The sequence below is a fragment of the Corythoichthys intestinalis genome, chromosome 12, assembly GCF_030265065.1.
Source record: "Corythoichthys intestinalis isolate RoL2023-P3 chromosome 12, ASM3026506v1, whole genome shotgun sequence".
Lineage (NCBI taxonomy): Eukaryota > Metazoa > Chordata > Actinopteri > Syngnathiformes > Syngnathidae > Corythoichthys > Corythoichthys intestinalis.
In genome coordinates this window covers 19,534,751-19,558,952 of record NC_080406.1, presented here as the reverse complement: position 1 = coordinate 19,558,952, position 24,202 = coordinate 19,534,751, and the positions used below count along the sequence as shown (strand labels likewise).

Below are 24,202 nucleotides of genomic sequence, written 5' to 3'. Positions count from 1 at the left end.
CTCTATCGAACCGTATCGTTCTTACACTGTATCGAATCATATCGAATCGCTCTGTATCGTTTTTTAATCGAATCGTAACCTGTGTATCTAGATACATATCGAATCGGCTTCATGCCAGAGATTCTCAACCCTACTTTCCAGACATGGTTTTGAGTTGTGGGCGGATACAAACCCACACAGGCACAGGGAGAACATGCAAACTCCACACTGGAAGGTCGGGATTAAACCCTTGTGTCAGAACTGTGAGGCGGACGTGCTAACCACTAAACCACCACTTACTTTGATAATGAGTCCCCCCCCCCAAATTCTGTCTCAATATTCTGGCATTTACCTCACAGGAATATATTATGTGGACAAACCCAATTTTGTAGTAAAACGCTGACGTCATACTGCTTTTAACATTGTCAACTAGATGAAAATAAAACGACTTTCTTGTTTGTCTTTCTTTGTGTCTGCTGCTAATATATGTAATATATTTAATAATATATGATTATCTTATATTTGTTTGCTGTCAGGGTGGCTAATTCAGTCCACGTGTTTATCTTAAACATATCACAGAGAGTAAAAGTGACATTCGGTTTATTTTATATTAATTTTATATTTAAAAAATTATTTCAAACAAAAAAACAAATGACAAATCTACAGGCAGTCTGTAAAGGCCTTTGACTCTTATTGAACAATATTTAATGTAAAGTGCCTTATGAAATACTGTATGTGCTTTATGCATAATCTACACATAATATAATAAACACTATAGATATGCCCAATCCATACCACATTCATCTTGGTGATAACAAACATATATATTTAAGGGGGAAAATGCTTTTCCAGACATAGTAATATATAAATGATGCTCTTGTGAGGGTGGAATATGGACTGATTTATTATCAATCCAACATTGTATATACAGTAGAAGAACTACAAAACAATGTAGACTGGATAGAGCAGCTTGGTTAGGGCGAGGCAGACGTGATGGATCCAATTGCTGGAAAGAGGGAGGCTAGGCTGTGGAGCATAACAAATTAAAACACATTCATTTTCTAAAATGCATAAAGTACTGTGCTTACTAAAGCAAACACTTGAAAAGGCAAAGAGGAAAGTTACGTGGGTGATTCAAAACACATGAGGGTAAAACAACTTGCAGTAAGACATGTACCTCAATGTGTTCATTTAGAGGGCATTTATTTTGAAGGTGAGCACATTGAGATTACAGTATGTTGGCATTACAGGAGCCGGGCTGCAGTACGCGCAAAGTGACAATGTGCTTAAAAGCTCTTCTAAAACAGGGGTAGAACACGGCATATATCAACGGGTTCACACACGAGTTCATAATATACAAATAACCAACATAATTCATCACGATCTCATGATAAGCCATCAGACTGACGATATTGTACGGACAGAAACACATCAGAAAGACCAGGACGACAATACCCAGAGTCTTGGCGGCCTTCAGCTCAGATTTCTTTGCTCTGAAAAGGACAGAATGTTGTAATTCAACACATTTATTGCGAGAGCGCGTGGCTCTCGCCTGAGACACTGCAACCACAAACACTCTTGTGTATAGAATGACAATGATGCCGAGAGGAAGAAGGAAGTTCACGATAACGTCCAGAATGCCCCCGATAATGTCAATATGGTAAACACACTCTCCAAGGCAAGTGTTACCGTTTTCAGGATGAGCCAATTCTTCCCTCAAAACAATCCCACAATGGATAACAGCAGCACACCAACAGAGACAAATACAAATTTTAATTTTTTTCACGGTGACTTTGGCAGTATAATGCAGAGGATCACAAATAGCCACAAAACGGTCGGCGGATATCAGCACCATGTTGCCTACTGAGGCAGACTGACAAATGAAAATCAGGTAATTCATTAGACTACAGGCAATGTCACCAAGAAACCAGCAGGATATGCTCTTGGTGATCACAATTGGCATCCCCACCAAGCCCACCAGGACGTCAGAGACGGCGAGGGAGAGGAGGAGGAGGTTGGTTGGAGTGTAGAGCTGCCTGCACAAATGCACACACGTAAAACAATCGATAATGCAAACAACTTGTTATTATTAAAAACCCTTTCGATTAGGCGGATACATCATTTAACACATTGGAACATTTCACTGCTGTCGCAATCTAATGTTAGGTTCAGAGAAAAAGAGCATGTACCTGAAGTGGGAGATTGAGATGACGACGAGCAGGTTGAGCAGCACAGTGAAGATGCATGTGGTGGGTAGGAGGACTATGAAGAGAAAACTCTGAGACCAATCAGACTTTGGCTTCCTGCAGGAGATGTTGCCTAGCTGTGGGAAGCAGAGATCTGATTGTTCGTCAGTGTCCATGGAGAACCTTGAGCTATGACAACGTTCTGCCTAAACCTCAATGTTGTCCAGCAACTTTATGTGTTGTTATCCCTCCCTCAAGCAATTGTGATTGGTCAATAATGCCAAAATATGATGTCATGATGAGTGCCAGACCACAGATGCTCATTTACCCAATTTTATATATTCCTAAAATGGCCTTAATAGTAGTAATCCAGGAGTTTCATTGCAACGAAAGTTTGAATCTCCGGCATTATCGAGCCAGATGACCGCCGTGACCTTGCCTATCAAAATGATGCTTTTATTTCTTTGGAAGCTCCTGATACACTCAGAAAATGCACATGCACTATTTTAACTTTTAAATATTTTAACTTTTAAATCGGTGTTTTTCATTGAATATACACATTAGCGTTGTGTTTTTACTACCTACTGATTATATTGTTGTATTCATCATGTAAGAGAGTCAATTAAAACACTTATGAAAAAGCATTGCTTAATATATGCGTACATAACGTAATTGCACATACTGTATGACTTTTTTCAATCTGAGGTTGCCGTACACAGCAAAATCTTGAGTTGATCGATGTTGATTTGGGTGTTGTTTTAACACTATCCATAGACTTCATAATGATATTGACGGACTTTCCACAGACACTGCGCCACGCCTTCAAGTAGGGGGCCGTCCCACAGTCCGCTACAGTTATTCGCAGTCGGTTGCAGTTATTCAACACATGCTGCGAGCCAACGCCGGATTTAGGTTGAAAAAGTACGAAAGCTGTACCGCATACAAACAGGAAGGACTGTCTCAGGCAGAGGTTGCGCTAGACATTTTCGTTGTCTGTCATTTTGACTGACAGGGTCATAAAAATCCGGTCATAATCTATTTTTACCCGTCACTTAAATTTTTTAAATGATAATGATGACATATTCAATAGTATTTAGTTTTCATTCATTTTTAATTAGGGCCCGAGCACTAAGCGTGCGAAGGCCCTATTGTTTTGCAAAGGATTATTATTATTATTTTTTTTTTTTTTTTTTTTTTTTTTTTTTCAGGGCAAATGAAAACGGCCAATTTGGAGGCCTGAACATGCACGAAAAGTCACCAAAATTTGCACATACGTCCGGAAAATTGTAAATTTCGATAATTTTGCAACGTTGCAAAAAAATATAACAAAATGGCTCAGTGGCGCCCCCTTGAAATTTTAAAATTGGCCTATAACATTAGGGTCTGTCAGCGTAGAGCAATGAAATTTGGGGGGTCTATACCTTGTCCAAAACCGCTCCAAAAAAGCATTTACACGCATATTCCAAACCCAACAGGAAATCGGTTATTTTGGATCAAATATGAAATTTTTATCGATTTACAGGGTGCACATTTGAGACCTTTTCGCCGAGGGAGTTAGTTGGATCATCTTCAAAATTGGTGAGACTGTTCAGGAGACATATGAAATCTTAAGTTTCTAAAATGGTGCGTTTTCATTCACGGGTCTGACCTGGGCGTGGTGCCAAAGTCGGCCTTTTTTTCGGCAAAATGACAAATTCAGTAAATGACTAATAGTTCCTTGACACAACGTTCAATCTTTTTCATATTTGGCATGTATGTGTGGTATCCCACCCTTAACACGAGTGCATTGAAATATTACACATTAGGTCTAGCGCCCCTTAGTGAGAACAGGAAATGCCTTTTTTTACGAGACAGGTTCCTCCTCCAAGGGAAAAAAATCTGTTGACCTCAAACCTGCATCAGGGGAGCCTTAAGACCTGTGTTCAGGTGCCTGATGAAAAATATTGAGGTTTCGTTGAGGCGGAGGGGTCCAAACAGGAAAGTGAAAATGAACGTCAACAATTTGTCACGCAAAAAACTTTGAACAGTCATAACTCGGCAGATACTGTATACGACATATCTGCGCCAAACTTCCCGTGTTTGTTGAGAGTCATACCCTGAAGGTTCTTGTAGGGGTCATTTGCATCAACTCTACAGTGCCAACTAGTGGCGACAGAAAGAAGTTTTAAAAAAGGCCTTTCCTATTGGGTTTTTTCAACATAGAGCAAGGAAATTTGGGGAGTAGATACCTTATGCAAAACTTCTCCAAAAAGTCTCTTGCACCCGTATTCCAAATCCAACAGGAAATCGGGTATTTTGGATCGAATGTGAAATTTTCATGGGTTCACAGTAGGAGTTTACATTTGGAGGCTTGAATATGCACAAAAACTCGTAAAAATTTGCACATACATGCGGCTTTGGATAACGTTCGATAATCTTGCAATGTTACGAAAAAATGTAACAAAATGCCTCAGTGGCGCCCCCTTGAATTTTTCAAAAAGGCGTTTCCTATTAGGTTTTTTTTAACATAGAGTGATGAAATTTGGGGAGTCGATACCTTGTGCAAAACTGCTCCAAAAAGTCTCTTGCACCCATATTCCAAATCCAACAGGAAATCGGGTATTTTGGATTGAATGTGAAATTTTTATCGGTTCACAGTAGGAGTTTACATTTGGAGGCTTGAACATGCACGAAAACTCACAAAAATTTGGACATACATGTGGCTTTGCATAACGTTCAATAATCTTGCAACGTTACGAAAACATGTAACAAAATGGCTCAGTGGCGCCCCCTTGAAATTTTCAAAAAGGCCTCTCCATTTAGGTTTTTTCAACGTAGAGGGATGAAATTCGGAGAGTCGATACCTTGTACAAAACTGCTCCAAAAAGTCTCTTGCATGCGTATTCCAAACCCAACAGGAAATCGGGTATTTTGGATTGAATGTGAAATTTTTATCGATTTACAGTGTGCACATTTTACACCTTGGCACCTAGGGAATTAGTTTGATCATTCTCAAAATTGGCGAGACTGTTCATGAGGCATATGAAATCTTAAGTTATCAAAATGGTGTGTTTTCATTCACGGGCCTGACCTGGGCGGGGTGCCAAAGTCGGCCATTTTTTCGCCAAAACACCGAATTCGGAAAATTACTGGTAACTCCCTCATACAACGTTCAATCTATTTTAAATCTGGCATGTGTGTGAGGTATACCAGCCTGAGCAGGACTGGATTGAAAATTTACCATTTGTGCTTGGAGCCTCCTAGTGGGAACAGGAAATGCCCTTTTTTTACGGGACACACTCCTCCTCTAAAGGGAAAAAAATCAATCTACCTCAAAGCTGCATAAGGGAAGCCTTAAGACCTGTCTTCAGGTGCCTGATGAAAAATATTGAAGTTTCGTTGAAGCGGAGGGGTCCAAACAGGAAAGTGAAAATGACTGTCAACAATTTTTCTCTCCAAAAACTTTGAACAGTCATAACTCGGCAGATATAGAACATATCTGCGCCAAACTTCCCGTGTTTGTTGAGAGTCATACCCTGAAGGGCCTTGTAGGGGTCATTTGCATCAACCCTACAGCGCCATCTAGTGGCAATAGAAAGTCACTCGTTTTTCCAATACATGTCCAGTTCTTTTCAGGTTGGTCATTGTAGTTTCAAGACCTATTAAAATACTTATTTACGGCCCATGTCCACGTGTCTCTGTCTGTTGCTGTGACGACCCTTTGTTCGCCATTTAAAGGAAATATTTTTTTTCAGAGACTCAGGCAGCTTATAGAGCCACAATATTTGGCACACTTGGTCGAATTGGCCCAGTTAGAAGATTAATTTTGGTTTTCAATAAGGGCTTGGCTGTTGAGCTCAGTAGTGGCTCCTTTTTTGTAGTACTCTCTCCAATAGGGGTTTTTATCTCTTGGGTCTGGGACTGTAAATAGGCGACTTTCGAGCATGTTAGGTTCTAATGAGATGATTAGAGAGGAGGATCTGCCACCACCCTAACCTGCACACAGTCCGAGTTGCGTGACGTCCGAGTTGCGCTAGATTGCGAGGGCCCGTTCAGTCCTGCTTGCAGGCCTAGTTAATATTGTAACGCTTGCTTGGCGGCGAAAAATTAGACACGGAAGTCGTGGCATTTTTCTCCCTCTTTTTACTCTGCTTACCGCCAACAACACCAACAAAACAACAACTCCGCCCCCAAAGAAAAAGAGGCAACTATATAGACCCCAATCACCAACGTCACACAATGATCTTAATTGTGGTTGTCAGCCCAAAATCTTCTAAATATATATTAAATGCATCTTACCAGATATAAAATGACTACTACATAGTCTGTGGTGATCGTTTGGTGCCCAGATTTCTTGTCGAATTACAGCAGTCCATCTCGCTCTCCTCTTCGGGTCTCTCAGAATACGGTAGAACTTCAAGTCTCTCCGTCTATCTTCTCTGTTACTGCAACCAACCGCCACACACGCCTTCACCGTTTTGATTATTAATGTTAACGAGCAGAAAAACACGCCGTAATAGGAGGCATGTACGTAGCGGTAATGTGTAAACACGACGAGCTGACACACAATATGGCGGCTCCAGTCAGGGGGGCGGACTTGTGATGTCATGTGATTGGGGTCTATACACAGGCGGCAATCTAGTCCACCAATTGGATGACGCGCTGGCACACCGGGTACACCAATAAGAACCTCGCGTTGATGTGTCAATCACAGTGCCGCCGCCAGACCCCGGTGACGCTACAATATTCTGACAGAATAGCCAACGACGTCATGCATTAAGAGAGACAATAGCTAATTAATATGCTCACTCGCCACCCTGTGGTCTGGGGTGTGAATTGCAACCTGTCAAAATGACAGATGGACTTCAGTTTTTTCCGTCACCGTTTTAAAAAACCGGTCAACGACGGAAAATATTCGGTTAACGCGACCCCTGGTTTCAGGAGTGATTTTTTTCGAGGATTCAAGGTAATTATTATATTTTTCGTACCATGCATGCATTTTGAAACGTTGTGAAAAAAATCAATGGGAGAAATTAACCGCTACAGCATTGGCGTCATAGTTCGCAATATTTACGTAAAAATGCCCGATTTTTTTTTTTGTTTTTGACCAAGAATCGAGACTGTTTTATGTTCATATCTATAAAGAATTCAGGGATTTAAGCATTTATTCACAATAATTTTCAGCGTAAAAAGCTGTTTGTGGTGATAAGGCGGCGCTAGAGTGGCTTAAAGACTGGCAGCACATTTGACATATTTACTAGGGCTGTCAAACAATTAAAATTTTTAATCGAGTTAATTACAGCTTAAAAATTAATTAATCATAATTAATCGCAATTCAAACCATCTATAAAATATGCCATATTTTTCTGTAAATTATTGTTGGAATGGGAAGATAAGACACAAGATGGATATATACATTCAACATACGGTACATAGGGACTGTATTTGTTTATTATAACAATAAATCAACAGGATGGCATTAACATTATTAACATTTTGTTAAAGCGATCCATGGATAGAAAGACTTGTAGTTCTTTAAAGATAAATGTCAGTACAAGTTATAGAAATTTTATATTAAAACCCCTGTTAATATTTCCGTTTTAATAAAATTTGTAAAAATTTCAATCAAAAAAATAAACTAGTAACCCGCCATTGTTGATGTCAATAATTACTTACACAATGCTCATGGGTGCTGAAGCCTATGAAATCATTCGCACCCAAGCGCCAGCAGAGGGCGGCAAAACTCCATAAAACACAATTAACATTTGGGCATTTCACTGTACTGTCATTTAAATCTGTCTGAGCGGGGCATGTGCGTTAATTGCGTCAAATATTTGAACGTGATTAATTTAAAAAATTAATTACCGCCCGTTAACGCGATAATTTTGACAACCCTAATATTTACATTAGAGAAATGCTAACTGCCCGGTTCTTCGCTCTTTTGACAAAGAATCAAGACTGTTTTGCGTCCATATCTATAAAGAATTCAGGGATTTAAGCATTTATTCACAAAAAATTTCAACGTAAAAAGCTATTTGTCTGTGTTTCCCCTCGGTCAGCTTTGACAGCGATAGGCCCCCTATTAACTGATCCCGCGCCCTGTCAATACCATTATGAAGTCTATACACTAGCAGTGTTAAGATCGCTCTTGGCATGGTGTCAATTAAGTTAATTGAACACAGACACCCCTAGCAAAGTGCGCAAAAACTTGTGGGTGAAGTGACACCACGACTGTAAGCAGTATTGTCTGTAAATAGTTGGAGTGTGTTTGGTTGAAAAAGCTAAATAGCGACCTTGACTTTTATGCATACTAAAGTGATACAAAGTCACTCTGTTACCTCTCACGAGAGCAACAGAAGAGTACAATTGCCAATTAGGCCCATGTTCTGCTCTAGGGTTCCCCCACTCATCCAGAATATTAATGAATACTTTAAAAATAACAGTCCTATTGTAAGAAAACAAAAGGTTGTTACACATTTTGCATGTAAAAGGTTTGAATTGGAATTGCTTAAGTTGTTCAAATCAGTTAGGCATTTTTCATCTCAGTACAAAACGTAATAGTTACTTAAAGTGCCTGTGACACGAAAAAGCATGTCTATTTCATACACGCGGTATTTTATACTCCTGAATGATATGGACCGCTTGGATGTGTGTGGAAGCGATGGCTATATTTATTTAGTTTTTTGAATCCCGCGCCATGAAAATGAGTGACTAAGGATTCAGCTGATTTTGTGGATTAATACGTTTATTTTTCGCATCATGCCAGCCAAACGGCTGCAGAAAAATCTTGCTGTCTGAGGGAGAGGCGTGTGCGCCTTTTTGGAGTTTCAAAAGGTTCCCATTCACCGGTGGATATTGGCAGGGGCGGACTGGGACTAAAAAGCAGCCCTGGACTTCGACTCAGCTTAGCCCACAAAAATTGCTGTACGAAGGGAAACACAGACCTTCTAGGGGGGTCCAGGGGCATGCCCCCCCGGGAGAATTTTTTTTTTTTTTTTACATTTTATTGTAAAATGCACCAATTTCGTGCACTTTGAGAGAAGAATGAAGCGGCTATGAAGAACTACACATTGCATTATTATACATTTTAACTTGAATACACACTGAGAAATTAACTATTTCAATTTCATTTTCAATGAAAATACAATAAACATTTCAAGACAAATCCTGTATACATAACCTTCATTGGAAAGTATTTACCAGAAAACAAAACAATATACCATATCGGCCCGAATATAAGACGGCTCTGATTATAAGACGACCCCCTCTTTTTCAAGACTCAAGTTTGAAAAAAGACTTTTTGAACACCATATTTATTTTTATACAGAGAATAATTACAGTACATCTGAAAGAAATGATTATAATGATATATTTGAGAGAAAAAGCATTTTATTTTGCCTCATTCAAATCTTAATATCTTAACTTTTAAATATGTAAACTAAAGTGCAATCACATTCGTAAATTAATGGCTTCTGGTTTTTTAAATGTAAATAAACCAATCTATTGTGATAAAACAACAAAATTCCAATAACTGTATTAACCATCAAAGTGAGGTCTAACTGTAACTGTAGTCATGAAACAAATCTGAATAAGGAAAAACATTGCAATAAAATAATGCAAACTGGTTAAACTTGAGAGTAGCTGAGATCTGTCATGACAAAAACATTACTCCTCAAGTTCAGCATTCGCTTCAATGATATCTGGCGCCATCTAGCGTCGTGAATGGGTAGAAAGTCTAGACCGCGAATACAAGACGACCCCCACTTTTTCAGTCTTATTTCAATGCAAAAAACACCATCTTATATTCGGGTCAATACGGTATAAATGATTAAAAATATATATCATATCAATTTAACTACCTAATCTTCAAAGTAAAACCATTCATTTAATTAATATTTTGTTATATTTCTTCTGAATTAATATTGCTGCTGCGTGTGCAGACGTTGTTTTACAGCTAAAATATTTTTTCATAGGAGAGGGATAGTAGGTCTAGCATACTGTAACTTGACACGATTGCAAACGGGGACATGGACTAGCTGGCACTAACCCTTTAATTGCCATCTATTTCATTTAAAATGTAGCTACCTGGTGGATAACAATTGCCAATATACCTAGTAAGTAACCCTCCTCATCCCTACTTACTTGCCCTGCGCTTGTCTGGGACACTTCCACCAGCTCATCATCACCCTCTCCCTCGTCTGTTTTTGCCACCACAATCCATATTGTTTATCCACGCTCGTCGCTATTTTGCTTCCATAAGGAGTAAGTAGGCTACTCTGTGCTTTCTTCGTTCTTCTCCTATCAGATTGGCGGTTAACAGCCATGCGCATTGCTGCCACCTCTGGGATTGGATGCAAACTGTAGATACTGAGGATAGTGGGGGATAAAAACAGTGATGTATGTATGGCGGCCGCCGGCTGTCCAGAGCACCAGCCGTTCTGTGATCCTCCAGAAGCGACAGATTACCAGTCCGCCCCTGGATATTGGCCAAAACAAGCCCTACTACTGTGGGACCATGGGACTTACGAGGAAGTGAGTAAACATCTTGTTTTGTATCATGTCAAATACTGGTGAATACAGCGATTACAAAGTAAACACTACAAACTTTCTTTAAATAAAGGACTACTTACGTTTGATCATTGATAGGCATGTAAAAAGCTCTCCTCATGCGCATTAGCTGCATGTTAGCTGCACAACAACTGCAGCCGCCCTCCTCCGGGGAACGAGCTGTAAATTGCTCTCCGCCGGGCGGTTTGCTGATCGGCGAAGACAATCGACAACCCAGTCGTCATGTCAAATGATCCGGGCTAGTTATGTGTGATTTTCCGATTCGAAGACTTTGAAACATCACTCGGTTCGGGTTAGCATGTCGGCTAGCTGTCACGCCTCTTGGGTTGTTTACATTTTCCGAAGCTGGGAAGGGAAATGACATAAGCCCGATTTAGGTGTCATAAAGTATCATTCGGGAGGTGCGACAGTAAAGGTGAAGTCGACAGTTTTGACCATTATGGAGTAATTTTGCCATGTCGTCCTGAATAAGTGCATTTTTATTATTTCATATTCCATTTAGCACAAGACTGTTATTTGTCATGACCATGCCATTTATCTAGCAATTGAGGAAAAAATACTTGGATAAAAAGAATATCCTGTAAAAATATTGAAGTAGAGAGACAGAAACAATGACATTTTGTGGCTCTCTTCGTCGCGTTTTCCTCGTTCTGAATAATTCCCCCTCAATGGGCTGAATAGTAAAACCGATGAGCCCAGTCTCCCGCTGACGTCATCCACCTGTTGGGGACGCTTGAGCCCTATAATGGTAGGTGTGGCTAACCAGCAGATTAAAAGACTAATTTCTAGTCATCTGCACTTTGCTAAATTGTTGTATATAGTCAAATCGTCTCAAAATATGATTCTTATTCACATAATAATGCTATTTAAGACTTTTTTTTTCTCCTGTCGTATGCTCTTTAAAGCAGTTGTGTGTAACCACTTGAAATAAGGATCTTGCATAAATACTATGATTTATTTTTTTGAGTGGACATTATTTTATTGAATTAGTGACACTCTTGTGAATGTGTTAAAGGCACACCGAACACTCGTTACTTTTTTGTGTAACATGACTAACATCATGGCAAGTCAAAAGAAATCAGACAAGATATCAGGAAGACATTTGTGGGCTTTTACAAGTGTGATTCATCTTTGAGGTTAATTTCCAGATGGCATATGTTCAAACAAATAAACAATCATATTCAAGTATTAACACAACTCGGGAAAAAAATGGGCTTCTTGTGGGGAAATGGTCTTTTTAATCCGAAATCGATCAAATAAGAAAATGAATAACTTGTGAAGATGCTGTCTGAACCTGGCAAGAACCTGCAGTTGCAATTACAAATGCTTTGGTATTAATATCTTCATTTTATTTTTCCTGCAATGAAAAAACACAAAAGAGAATGATTTAAAAAAATATTTTTTTTTATGAATATCATTTTACACAAAACTCCAAAAAAGGGCCGGACAAAAGTATTGGCACCTATTGAAAAATCATGTGATGCTTCTCTAATTTGTGTAATCAGCAGCACCTGTTACTTACCTGTGGCACATAACAGGTGGTGGCAAAAACTAAATCAAACTTGCAGCCTGTTAAAATAGATTGAAGTTGACTCAACCTCTGTCCTGTGTCCTTGTGTGTACTACATTTAGCATGGAGAAAAGAAAGAAGACCAAACAACTGTCTGAGGACTTGAGAAGCAAAATTGTGAGGAAGCATTGGCAATCTCAAGGCTACAAGTCCATCTACAAAGACCTGAATGTTCCTGTGTCTACCGTGCGCAGCGTCATCAATAAATGTAAAACCCATGGCACTCTGGCTAACCTCCCTAGATGTGGACAGAAAGGAAAAATTGACGAGAGATTTCATCGAAAGATTGTGCAGATGGTGGATAACGAACAATATAAGCTGTTCTGCAGTCCGAGGGTACAACAGTGTCAACCCGTACTATCCGTCGGCGTCTGAATGATAAGGGACTCTATGGTAGGATACCCAGGAAGACCCCACTTCTGACCCAGAGACAGAAAAAATCCTGGCTGGAGTTTGCCAAAACTTACCTGAGAAAGCCAAAACATTTTGGAAGAATGTACTTTGGTCAGATGAGACAAAAGTGGAGCTTTTGGGGGAAAAGGCATCAACAGCGAGTTTACAGGAGAAAAACGAGGCCAAAGAAAAGAACAAGGCCCCCTCGGTCAAACATGGCAGAGGTTCCCTGATGTTTAGGGGTTGCAATGCTGCCTCTGGCACTGGACTGCTTGAGCGTGTGTATGGCATTATGAAGTGTGAAGACTATCAACAAATTCTGTAGTATAATGTAGGGCCCAGTGTGAGAAAGCTGGGTCTTCCTCACAGGTCATGGGTCTTCCAGCAGGACAATGATCAAAAACACACTTCAAAAAGCACAAGAAAATGGCTTGAGAGAAAGCACCGGAGACTTCTAAAGTGGCCAGCAATGAGTCCAGACCTGAAACCCATAGAACACCTGTGGAGAGATCTGAAAATGGCAGTTTGGAGAAGGCACCCTTCAAATCTCAGAATCCTGGAGCAGTTGGCCAGAGAAGAACGGTCTAAAATTCCAGCAAAGCATCGTATGAAACTCATTGATGGATACCGGAAGCAGTTGTTCGCAGTTATTTTGTCTAAAGGGTGTGCTACCAAGTATTAGGCTGAGGGTGCCAATACTTTTGTCCGGCCCAATTTTTGGAGTTTTGTGTAAAATGATAATGATTTTTTTTTTTTTTTCATTGTCTTTTGTGTTTTTTCATTGCAAGCAAAATAAATGAAGATATTACCACTAAACCATTTGTAATTGCATTCACCTTCCGGGAGAAATTGAGCATTATCTGACAAAATCACAGGGGTGCCAATACTTTTGGCCAGCTCTGTAATCCTTTTTATATCAAAAACAAATTGTTACAATTGAGGATTCATAATGGAGAAAAATGTGTATTGGTTGCCATAGAGGAATTAATAGTAACAAATGGAAAGACTTTGATTGGAAAACAAACACAAGGTTCTTCAGCACACCCCTGACTGTCTCTAAATTTGTAAATGACCCATATGTAATGAAGTGCTGGAGGGATGATTGGTGACCATACTCACATGTTTTGGGACTGCCTGAAGTTACATAATTTTTTAGAAAGGACTTAATTGACATAGTCTTGGGTGTTGTCTTACTGTTTACCTCAAAACAGTTTCTCCTGGCTCTAACCCGTGTAGATGTCTTTACGGAGGAACAAAAATATCTTTTGCACATTCTATTAATGGTGGCCAGGAAACTGGTGACTATTAAATGGAGGAATCCGCAGCCTCCCACAGTGGTGCAGTGGGAACATAAGTTGCGAGAGGTGTATGATATTGAGGCTTGAACTGCCAGGCTACAATTGATTTATATGGCGGAAAACACAGACGAAACTGAAAAAGCAGTTTCTGCTCTTGCACTCCTCTTTAAAATAAACTTCTGTATTTTAAGCCAAAACAATTGTTGTGTTTGATAGAACAATATGTCTACATGCTGCCATTGCAGATTCATGGCGCATTAAGCCCCCCAAACTATTTTTAATTTGTCCATTTTGCCCTGGAAACCCCCGTTTACAGACGTCGCGCAACCGCTTTTGTTTCAGCCTAGCCATAAAAAGAAGGTAAAGAATCGTATTTGGCGAAAAACACAGACAAGACTGAAAAGCAGTTTCTGTTCTTGCACTCCTCTTTAAAAGAAACTGCTGTATTTTAAGCCAAGACAACTGTTGTGTTTGATAGAACAATATGTCTACATGCTGCAAGAGCAGATTCATGGCGCATTAAGCTCCCGAACTATTTTTAATTTGTTCGTTTTACCCTGGAAACCCCCGTTTACAGACGTCGCGCACAGCTTTTGTTTAAACCCAGCCATTAATAATTAAATATAATTAATTATATTTATTATTCAAAATGTTTGTCATTTTTAGCTTAGAATCATTCATTGATGTCTAATATTTCGTTAAAAAAAAGACTAAAAAAATTATTCACTCGCTTATTTTAAACTTTTAAACAAATTACGTCACAGTAAAAAAGCATGGAAGACGAAACCCAACAATGTTGATGAACTCTGGGAGGCATGCAAGACTGCTTTCTTTGATGTTCCTGATGACTTCCTCAATAAATTGTATGAATCCTTGCCGAAGCCCATGGAAGTCATACAAAATATCAAATTTGGAGCTCACAGCACCACTACTTAATTCTCTTATGTTATGTAACATATTTTTGTATTTGAAGTACATTTTTGGTTTAATTTTCACACTACTTTCTGTAGGCCACAAAACTTTTCTCTTGCCAAAATTTGACCTCTATGTCTTCATTAAATGATAAATCTTTTTTCAGTGGAACAAATATATTTTTGTACATTCAACATCATTTGGGAGGGTCATAGCTTTCATATGAGCTATTTCTGAAACCAATTGAATAATTCAAAGTCAGGTTATTAGCAATTGTCTCTACAAAATGGATAACCGACTAGACTTTTGTCAGGGACTGTATATTCACAGGTTGACCCAGATCCAGAAGAAATCTCCTGCTGCATTTCTCTCACCAATTTCATCTCAAACGCTTATACAGTATTTTAAAGGAGCAAAATGTGAATTAAAGGGGTAAAATCTGTACTGCATCCTAAATCTGCACTCGTGATCCAATTTTTTTTTTCTCTATTTAGAAACAGATTTTCTTTAGGCGCAAATGCGAGCAAAATGCTAGCACTGTACAGCCATGGCCGGGATACACCCAGAATTAGTTGCCAGCCAATCACAGGGCACAATGAGACAAACAACCATTTGCCGCACACTCACATCAAAGGACAATTCTTCTGTACATGCTTTGATATGTGGGCGGAGAAAAACCCACACAGGCACATGCACATTCTACACAGGAAGGTTGGGATTAAACCCTTGATGTCAGAACTGTGAGGCGGACGTGCTCGCCACTAAACCACCAATTACTTTGATAATGAGTCCTGGACGTTTGCCCCCCCAAATTCTGTCTCAATATTCTGGCATTTACCTAATAGAAATATATTATGTGGATAAACCCAAACTCTACAATTAGTTGGTGCTAAGATAAATTGATCTTTGTAGTAAAACGCTGACGTCATTCTGCTTTTAATATTGTCAACTTGATGAAAATAAAACTACTTTCTTGATGGTCTTTCTTTGTGCCTGCTGCTAATATATATATAATAAATTTAATAATATATGATTATCTTATATTTGTTTGCTGTCAGAGTGGCTAATTCAGTCCACGTGATGTTTATCTTAAACATATCACAGAGAGTAAAAGTGACAATTCAGTTTATTTTATATTAAAAATTTTATTTCAAACATGCAAAGAGACAAAAAACAAATGACAAATCTACAGGCAGTCTGTAAATGCCTTTTACTCTTATTGAACAATATTTAATGTAAAGTGCCTTATGAAATACTGTATGTATTTTATACATAATCTACACATGATATAATAAACACTATAAATATGCAGAATACATACCACATTTATGTTGGTTATAATAAACATACATATACATATTTAAATCATGCTTTTCCATACATGCTAATTCATAAATGATGCTCCTTGACCTTTTTTTAAGGTGGAATATTGACTGATTTATTATCAATCCAACATTGTATATACGGGAGAGGAAATCGGAAACAATGTAGACTGGATGTAGCAGCTTGGTCAGGGCGAGGCAGACGTGATGGATCCAATTGCTGGAAAGAGGGAGGTGAGGCTGCGGAGCATCACAAATTAAAACACATTTATTTTCTAAAATGCATAAAGTACTGTGCTTACTAAAGCAAACACTTGAAAAGTCAAAGAGGAAAGTTAGGTGATTCAAAACACATTAGAGTAAAACAACTTGCAGCAACACACGCACGTCAATGTGGTTATTCAGAGGGCATTCAATTTGAAGGTGAGCACATTGAGATTACAGTATATTGGCATCACAAGAGCCGGGCTGCAGTACGCGCAAAGTGACAATGTTCTTAAAAGCTCTTCTAAAACAGGGGTAGAACACAGCATATATCAACGGATTCACACACGAGTTCAAACTATACAAATAAGCAACATAATTCATCACGTTCTCATGATAAGCGATCAGACTGACGATATTGTACGGACAGAAACACATTAGAAAGACCAGGACGACAATACCCAGAGTCTTGGCGGCCTTCAGCTCAGATTTCTTTGCTCTGAAAGGGGCAGAATTTTGTAATTCAACACATTTATCGTGAGAGCGCATGGCTCTCGCCTGAGACACTGCAACCACAAACACTCTTGTGTATAGAATGACAATGATGCCGAGAGAAAGAAGGAAGTTCACGATAACGTCCAGAATGCCCCCGATAATGTCAATATGGTAAACACACTCTCCAAGGCAAGTGTTACCGTTTTCAGGATGAGCCAATTTTCCCTTCAAAACAATCCCACAATGAATAACAGCAGCACACCAACAGAGACAAATACAAATTTGAATTTTTTTCATGGTGACTTTGGCAGTATAATGCAGAGGATCACAAATAGCCACAAAACGGTCGGCTGATATCAGCACCATGTTTCCTACTGAGGAAGACTGACAAATTAAAGTCAGGTAACTCAATAGAGTACATGCAATGTCACCAAGAAACCAGCAGGATATGCTCATGGTGATCAAAACTGGCATCCCCACCAAGCCCACCAGGATGTCAGAGACGGCGAGGGAGAGGAGGAGGAGGTTGGTTGGAGTGTGGAGCTGCCTGCACAAACACACACACATAAAACAATCAATAATGCAAACAACTTGTTATTATTAAAAACCCTCTCCGGTCAATTACAATTAAGTGGATACATCATTTAACACATTGGAACATTTCACTGCTGTCGCAATCTAATGTTAGGTTCAGAGAAAAAGAGCATGTGCCTGAAGTGGGAGATTGAGATGACGACGAGCAGGTTGAGCAGCACAGTGAAGATGCATGTGGTGGGTAGGAGGACTATGAAAAGAAAACTCTGATACCAATCAGACGTTGGCTTCCTGCAGGAGATGTTGCCTAGCTGTGGGAAGCAGAGATCTGATTGTTCCTCTGTGTCCATGGAGAACCTTGAGGTCGAACAGCGTTCTGCCTAAACCTCTATGTTGTCCATCTTACTTTATGTGTTCTTATCCCCTCCCTCAAGCAATTGTGATTGGTCAATTTTGCCAAAATATGATGTCATGATGAGTGCCAGACCCCAGATGCTCATTTACCCAATTTTATATATTCCTAAAATGGCCTTAATAGTAATAATCAAGGAGTTTCATTGCAACGAAAGTTTGAATCTCCGGCATTATCGAGCCAGATGACCGCCGTGACCTTGCCTATCAAAATGATGCTTTTATTTCTTTGGAAGCTCCTGATACACTCAGAAAATGCACATGCACTATTTTAACTTTTAAATATTATAACTTTTAAATAGGTGTTTTTCATTGAATATACACATAAGCATTGTGTTTTTACTAATTACCTGGTCTTTCCAAGATCAGGTATATGTTATTCTGTTTTTTTTTTTTTTTTGAATGGGAATCCTTCGGCGCGACGCGCAGCCCGAACCGCTTGACCGATCAGCACCGTTCAAGTATCCACACGTCCGGAATTTTCGCGCGACGCAGGCTTTTTTCCGAAAAATTTTCCGTTCGCTCGTAAACGGCAATTTTCCGAAAAAAAAAAGCAATTTTCAAAATGTATCTAGTCCTACAATTTTTGACCAAATCACATAATTTGGGTATCAAAAATTCCGGGACGGTGAGGGGCATAAAAGTTGTGTACAGAATTTGGAAACAAATTACGGTTCCCCGGAAATTTGCCAAAAACTCTCCCATTCATTTCTAATGAGAGAAAAAAAATTCAAAATGTATCTAGTCCTACAATTTTTCACCAAATAACACAATTTGGGCATCAAAAATTCCAGGACGGTGAGGAGAATAAAAGTTATTAACACAATTTGGAAAAAATATACGGTTCCCCGGAAATTTGCCAAAAACCTGCCCATTCATTTTTAAGGGGAAAAAAAAGACAAGTTTCAAAATGTTACTAGTCCGTCAGTTTTTGACGAAAACACACAGGACGGGCATCAAAAATTCCGGGATGGCGAGGGGCATAAAAGTGACAGAGAAAAAGGTTTTGATAATATGTACGTTTTCCCGGCAATTTGCGAAAAACTTGCCCATTCATTTTTAATGGGAAACAAAGAAAAGTTTCAAAATGTATCTAGTCCTTCAGTTTTTGACCAAATCACACAATTTGGGCATCAAAAATTCCGTTAGGGTGAGGGGCATAACAGTTGTATACAGAATTTTGAAAAAAGTTGCGGTCCCCAGGAAATTGGCCAAAAACTGTCCCATTCATTTCTAATGAGAACATTTCCCATTCACTTACAATGGGATTTCTAATTGAAGTTCCATTGCATTGATGCCATTGACGGCCATGCATGTCGAATCTATTGATGCCAATGTACTTGGATTCAATTGACTGTATGGATGTTGATGCCATTGACGGCCATGGACGTCCAAATTTTTTCCCATTCATTTTCAATGGGGGAAAAAACAAAATTTCCCCAATTCAACAGAAAATGACCAGATATCAATAGGATGTGTCCCCCAAATGTCCCCAATTCCATTGACGCTTATGGAGGGTGCTGCCAATGACTGCCATGGAAGTCCAAATTTCCCATTCATTTCTCATGGCATTTACTTTGTTTAATGCCATTGACGGGCATGTTTCTCCATTGTATTGATGCCAATGTACTTGGATTCCATTGACGCCTATGTAAGTCGATGCCATTGACAGCCATGGACGTCCAAATTTTTTCCCATTCATTTTCAATGGAGAAAAAACAAAATTTCCCCAAATCAATGGAAAAGGACCAGATATCAATAGGACGTGTCCCCCAAACTTCTCCGCTTCCATTGACGCTTATAGAGGGTTCTGCCATTGACGGCCTTAGATGTCCAAATATCCCATTCATTTTTAATGGCATTTACTTTGTTTATTGCCTTTGACTGGCATGTTTGTCCATTCTTTTGATGCCAATGTACTTGGAGGCCATTGACAGCCATGGCCGTCCAAATTTTCCATTCATTTCTAATGGCATTTAATTTGTTTAATACCATTGACAGACATGTTTGTCCATTCTATTGATAGCCCTGGGCGGGGCTACGATCTGTATAGCCACACAGGAAAGACCAGGTGTAATTTCTCCAGAAATTGCAGTTTCTAGTTACTGAATATATTGTTGTATTCATCATGTAAGAGAGTCAGTTAAAAAACTTATGAAAAAGCACTGCTTAATATATACGTACATAACGTAATTGCACATACTGTATGACTTTTGTCAATCTGAGGTTGCCGTACACAGCAAAATCTTGAGTTGATCGATGTTGATTTGGGTGTTGTTTTAACATGATCCATAGACTTCATAATGATAATAACGGGACACTTTCCACAGACACTGCGCCACGCCTTCAAGTAGGGGGCCGTCCCACAGTCCGCTTCAGTTATTTGCAGTCGGTCGCAGTTATTCAACACATGCCGCGAGCTAACGCCGGATTTAGTTTGAAAAAGTACGAAAGCTGTACCGCATACAAACAGGAAGGGCTGTTTCAGGAGTGATTTTTTTCGAGGATTCAAGGTAATTATTATATTTTTCGTACCATGCATGCATTTTGAAACGTTGTGAAAAAAAATCAATGGGAGAAATTAACCGCTACACCATTGGCGTCATAATTCGCAATATTTACGTAAAAATGCCCGATTTTTGTTTTTTTGCTTTTGACCAAGAATCGAGACTGTTTTATGTTCATATCTATAAAGAATTCGGGGATTTAAGCATTTATTCACAATAATTTTCAGCGTAAAAAGCTGTTTGTGGTGATAAGGCGGCGCTAGAGTGGCTTAAAGACTGGCAGCACATTTGACATATTTACTAGGGCTGCCAAACGATTAAAATTTTTAATCGAGTTAATTACAGCTTAAAAATTAATTAATCATAATTAATCAATCAAACCATCTCAAAAATATGCCATATTTTTCTGTAAATTATTCTTGGAATGGGAAGATAAGACACAAGATGGATATATACATTCAACATACGGTACATAGGGACTGTATTTGTTTATTATAATAATAAATCAACAAGATGGCATTAACATTATTAACATTCTGTTAAAGCGATCCATGGATAGAAAGACTTGTAGTTCTTTAAAGATAAATGTTAGTACAAGTTATAGAAATTTTATATTAAAACCCCTGTTAATATTTTCGTTTTAATAAAATTTGTAAAAATTTCAATCAAAAAAATAAACTAGTAGCCCGCCATTGTTGATGTTAATAATTACTTACACAATGCTCATGGGTGCTGAAGCCTCCCACCTTCCATAGACCCCCTCCAGTTCGCGTATCGGTCGAACCGCTCGACCGACGACGCCATCACCACCACCCTCCACTCAGCCCTCACCCATCTGGACAATAAGAATGCCTACGTCAGAATGCTGTTCATTGATTTCAGTTCAGCATTCAACACAATCATTCCCCAACAGCTCATCATTAAACTGGACCAGCTGGGGATCAACACTTCACTTTGCAACTGGCTGCTGGACTTCCTGACTGGGAGACCTCAGGCAGTCCAGGTCGGCAGGAACACATCCAGCACCACCATATTGAACACTGGGGCACCCCAAGGATGTGTGCTAAGCCCCCTCCTCTTCACCTTGCTGACACACGACTGCACAGCTCCAACCTTCTCGTCAAGTTCGCCGATGACACGACTGTGGCGGGCCTCATCAGCAACAACGACGAGACCAACTATCGGAGCGAGGTGAGCCGCCTGGCCCTGTGGTGTGACCGCAACAATCTCTCTCTAAACGTGGAGAAGACAAAAGAGATTGTTGTGGACTTCAGGAGAACACGCCCTCAGCATGCACCCCTGACCATCAACGGTGCGGTGGTCGAGAGGGTGAGCAGCACCAAGTTTCTGGGGGTGCATGTCACTGAAGACCTCTCCTGGACCACCAACACCGCATCAGTGGCCAAGAAAGCCAACCAGCGCCTCTACTTCCTCCGCAAATTGAGGAGAGCCAGGGCCCCGGCCCACATCATGTGGACCTTCTACAGAGGTACTATTGAGAGCATCCTGACCAGCGGCATCACCGTGTGGTACGGAGCCTGTTCCAGCTCCTGTAAGAAGGTCCTCCAGCGCATGGTGAGAGCCGCTGAAAAGATCATGGGTACCTCTCTCCCCTCTCTTGGAGAACTGTATACCTCTCGCCTCACCCGCAAAGCCCTCTGCATTGCGAGAGACTCCACCCATCCATCACACAGCCTCTTCAGCCTGCTGCCATCAGGCAGGAGACTGCGGAGTCTGCGAGCCAGAACCAGCAGACTGAGGGACAGTTTCATCCACCAGGCTGTCAGGATTCTCAACTCTCTCCCTGCTCTGCCCTCGCTCCTCACATCCGCTCCATCTGGACTCTGACTTCCCAGTCCCACTTCACAAGCAACAGTCATTTTGCACGCAGTCACTTTACAATAGGCACCTTAAAACAGTTACTTTATACTCACTTTATAATAGTCATTTATAAATAGTCATCTAGTCACTTTATATAACCCTTTTTGCACAATCATACATGTTGGTATGTATGTATGTATGTATGTATACGTGTGTGTGCGCGCGTGTGTGTGTATAGGACAAAACATTTGCACTATTGCAGTCTGCTACTTTTCCAGTACCTGTTTTTATTTCGTGTGTTTCACATTGTCAGATTGTACAGTTGTCTATTTTTATATATATTTATTTCTTTTATTTCATTTTTACTGCCACTGAGGTTAGAGAGTCACGCAATTTCAATTCTCTGTCTGTCCTTGCACATGTGGTAGAATTGACAATAAAGCAAACTTTGACTTTGACTTTGATAAAATCAGTCGCACCCAAGCGCCAGCAGAGGGCGGCAAAACTCCATAAAACACAATTAATATGTGGGCATTTCACTGTACTGTCATTTAAATCTGTCTGAGCGGGGCATGTGCGTTAATTGCGTCAAATATTTGAACGTGATTAATTAAAAAAATTAATTACCGCCCGTTAACGCGATAATTTTGACAGCCCTAATAGTTACATTAGAGAAATGCTAACTGCCCGGTTCTTTGCTCTTTTGACAAAGAATCAAGACTGTTTTGCGTCCATATCTATAAAGAATTCAGGGATTTAAGCATTTATTCACAAAAAATCTCAACGTGAAAAGCTCTTTGTCTATGTTTCCACTCGGTCAGCTTTGACAGAGATAGGCCCCCTATTAATTGGCCCCGCGCCCTGTCAATATCATAATGAAGTCTATACACTAGCAGTGTTAAGATCGCTCTTGGCGCGGTGTCAATTAAGTTAATTGAACACAGACACCCCTAGCAGAGTGCGCAAAAACTTGTGGGTGAAGTGACACCACGACTGTAAGCAGTATTGTCTGTAAATAGTTGGAGTGTGTTTGGTTGAAAAAGCATAATAGCGACCTTGACTTTTATGCATACTAAAGTGATACAAAGTCACTCTGTTACCTCTCACGAGAGCAACAGAAGAGTACAATTGCCAATTAGGCCCATGTTCTGCTCTAGGGTTCCCCCACTCATCCAGAATATTAATGAATATTTTAAAATAACAGTCCTATTGTAAGAAAACAAAAGGTTGTTACACATTTTGCATGTAAAAGGTTTGAATTGGAATTGCTTAAGTTGTTCAAATCAATTAGGCATTTTTCATTTCAGTACAAAACGTAGTAGTTACTTAAAGTGCCTGTGACACGAAAAAGCATGTTTATTTCATACACGCGGTATTTTATACTCCTGAATGATATGGACCGCTTGGATGTGTGTGGAAGCGATGGCTATATTTATTTAGTTTTTTTAATCCCGCGCCATGAAAATGAGTGAATTTTGGCAACAGTCTCGAGTTGAGAAAGAGGGCGCTGTGACGTGTACGGAGAAAGTCCTCTTCACAATACAGCCGTATACTATACCGTACTATACAGAACTAAGGATTCAGCTGATTTTGTGGATTAATACGTTTATTTTTCGCATCACGCCAGCCAAACGGCTGCAGAAAAATCTTGTTGTCTGAGGGAGAGGCGTGTACGCCTTTTTGGAGTTTCAAAAGGTTCCCATTCACTGGTGGATATTGGCCAAAACAAGCCCTACTACTGTGGGACCATGGGACTCACGAGTAAGTGAGTAAACATCTTGTTTTGTATTATGTCAAATACTGCAGCGATTACAAAGTAAACACTACAAACTTTCTTTGAATAAAGGACTACTTACGTTTGATCATTGATAGGCATGTAAAAAGCTCTCCTCATGCACATTAGCTGCACGTTAGCTGCACAACAACTGCAGCCGCCCTCCTCCGGGGAACGAGCTGTAAATTGCTCTCCGCCGGGCGGTTCGCCGATCCGCAAAGACAATCAAGAACCCAGTCGTCATGTCAA

At 39.8% G+C, this 24,202-nt stretch overlaps 2 protein-coding genes across 3 annotated transcripts; both read right to left on the bottom strand.

Annotated features, from left to right (window-relative positions):
• Positions 1–1,207: 1,207 nt before the first annotated feature.
• On the bottom strand, positions 1,208–2,341 carry LOC130927328 (trace amine-associated receptor 13c-like). Its single transcript, XM_057853090.1, has 2 exons — positions 2,169–2,341; positions 1,208–2,015 (listed from the first exon to the last, which is right to left on the bottom strand). Exons 1-2 carry the CDS (start codon positions 2,339–2,341, stop codon positions 1,208–1,210), a joined length of 981 nt encoding a protein of 326 aa, XP_057709073.1.
• Positions 2,342–16,645: 14,304 nt separating this feature from the next.
• On the bottom strand, positions 16,646–17,798 carry LOC130927286 (trace amine-associated receptor 13c-like). Of its 2 annotated transcripts, none has more exons than XM_057852996.1 (2): positions 17,714–17,798; positions 16,646–17,453 (listed from the first exon to the last, which is right to left on the bottom strand). In XM_057852996.1, the coding sequence occupies exons 1-2, from the start codon at positions 17,788–17,790 to the stop codon at positions 16,646–16,648; spliced, it is 885 nt and encodes a 294-aa protein (XP_057708979.1). In that variant the 5' UTR covers positions 17,791–17,798. The 2 variants fall into 2 exon arrangements, with proteins under 2 accessions (XP_057708979.1, XP_057708978.1); XM_057852995.1 differs by having other exon boundaries at positions 17,618–17,790.
• Between the last annotated feature and the right edge of the window lie 6,404 nt (positions 17,799–24,202).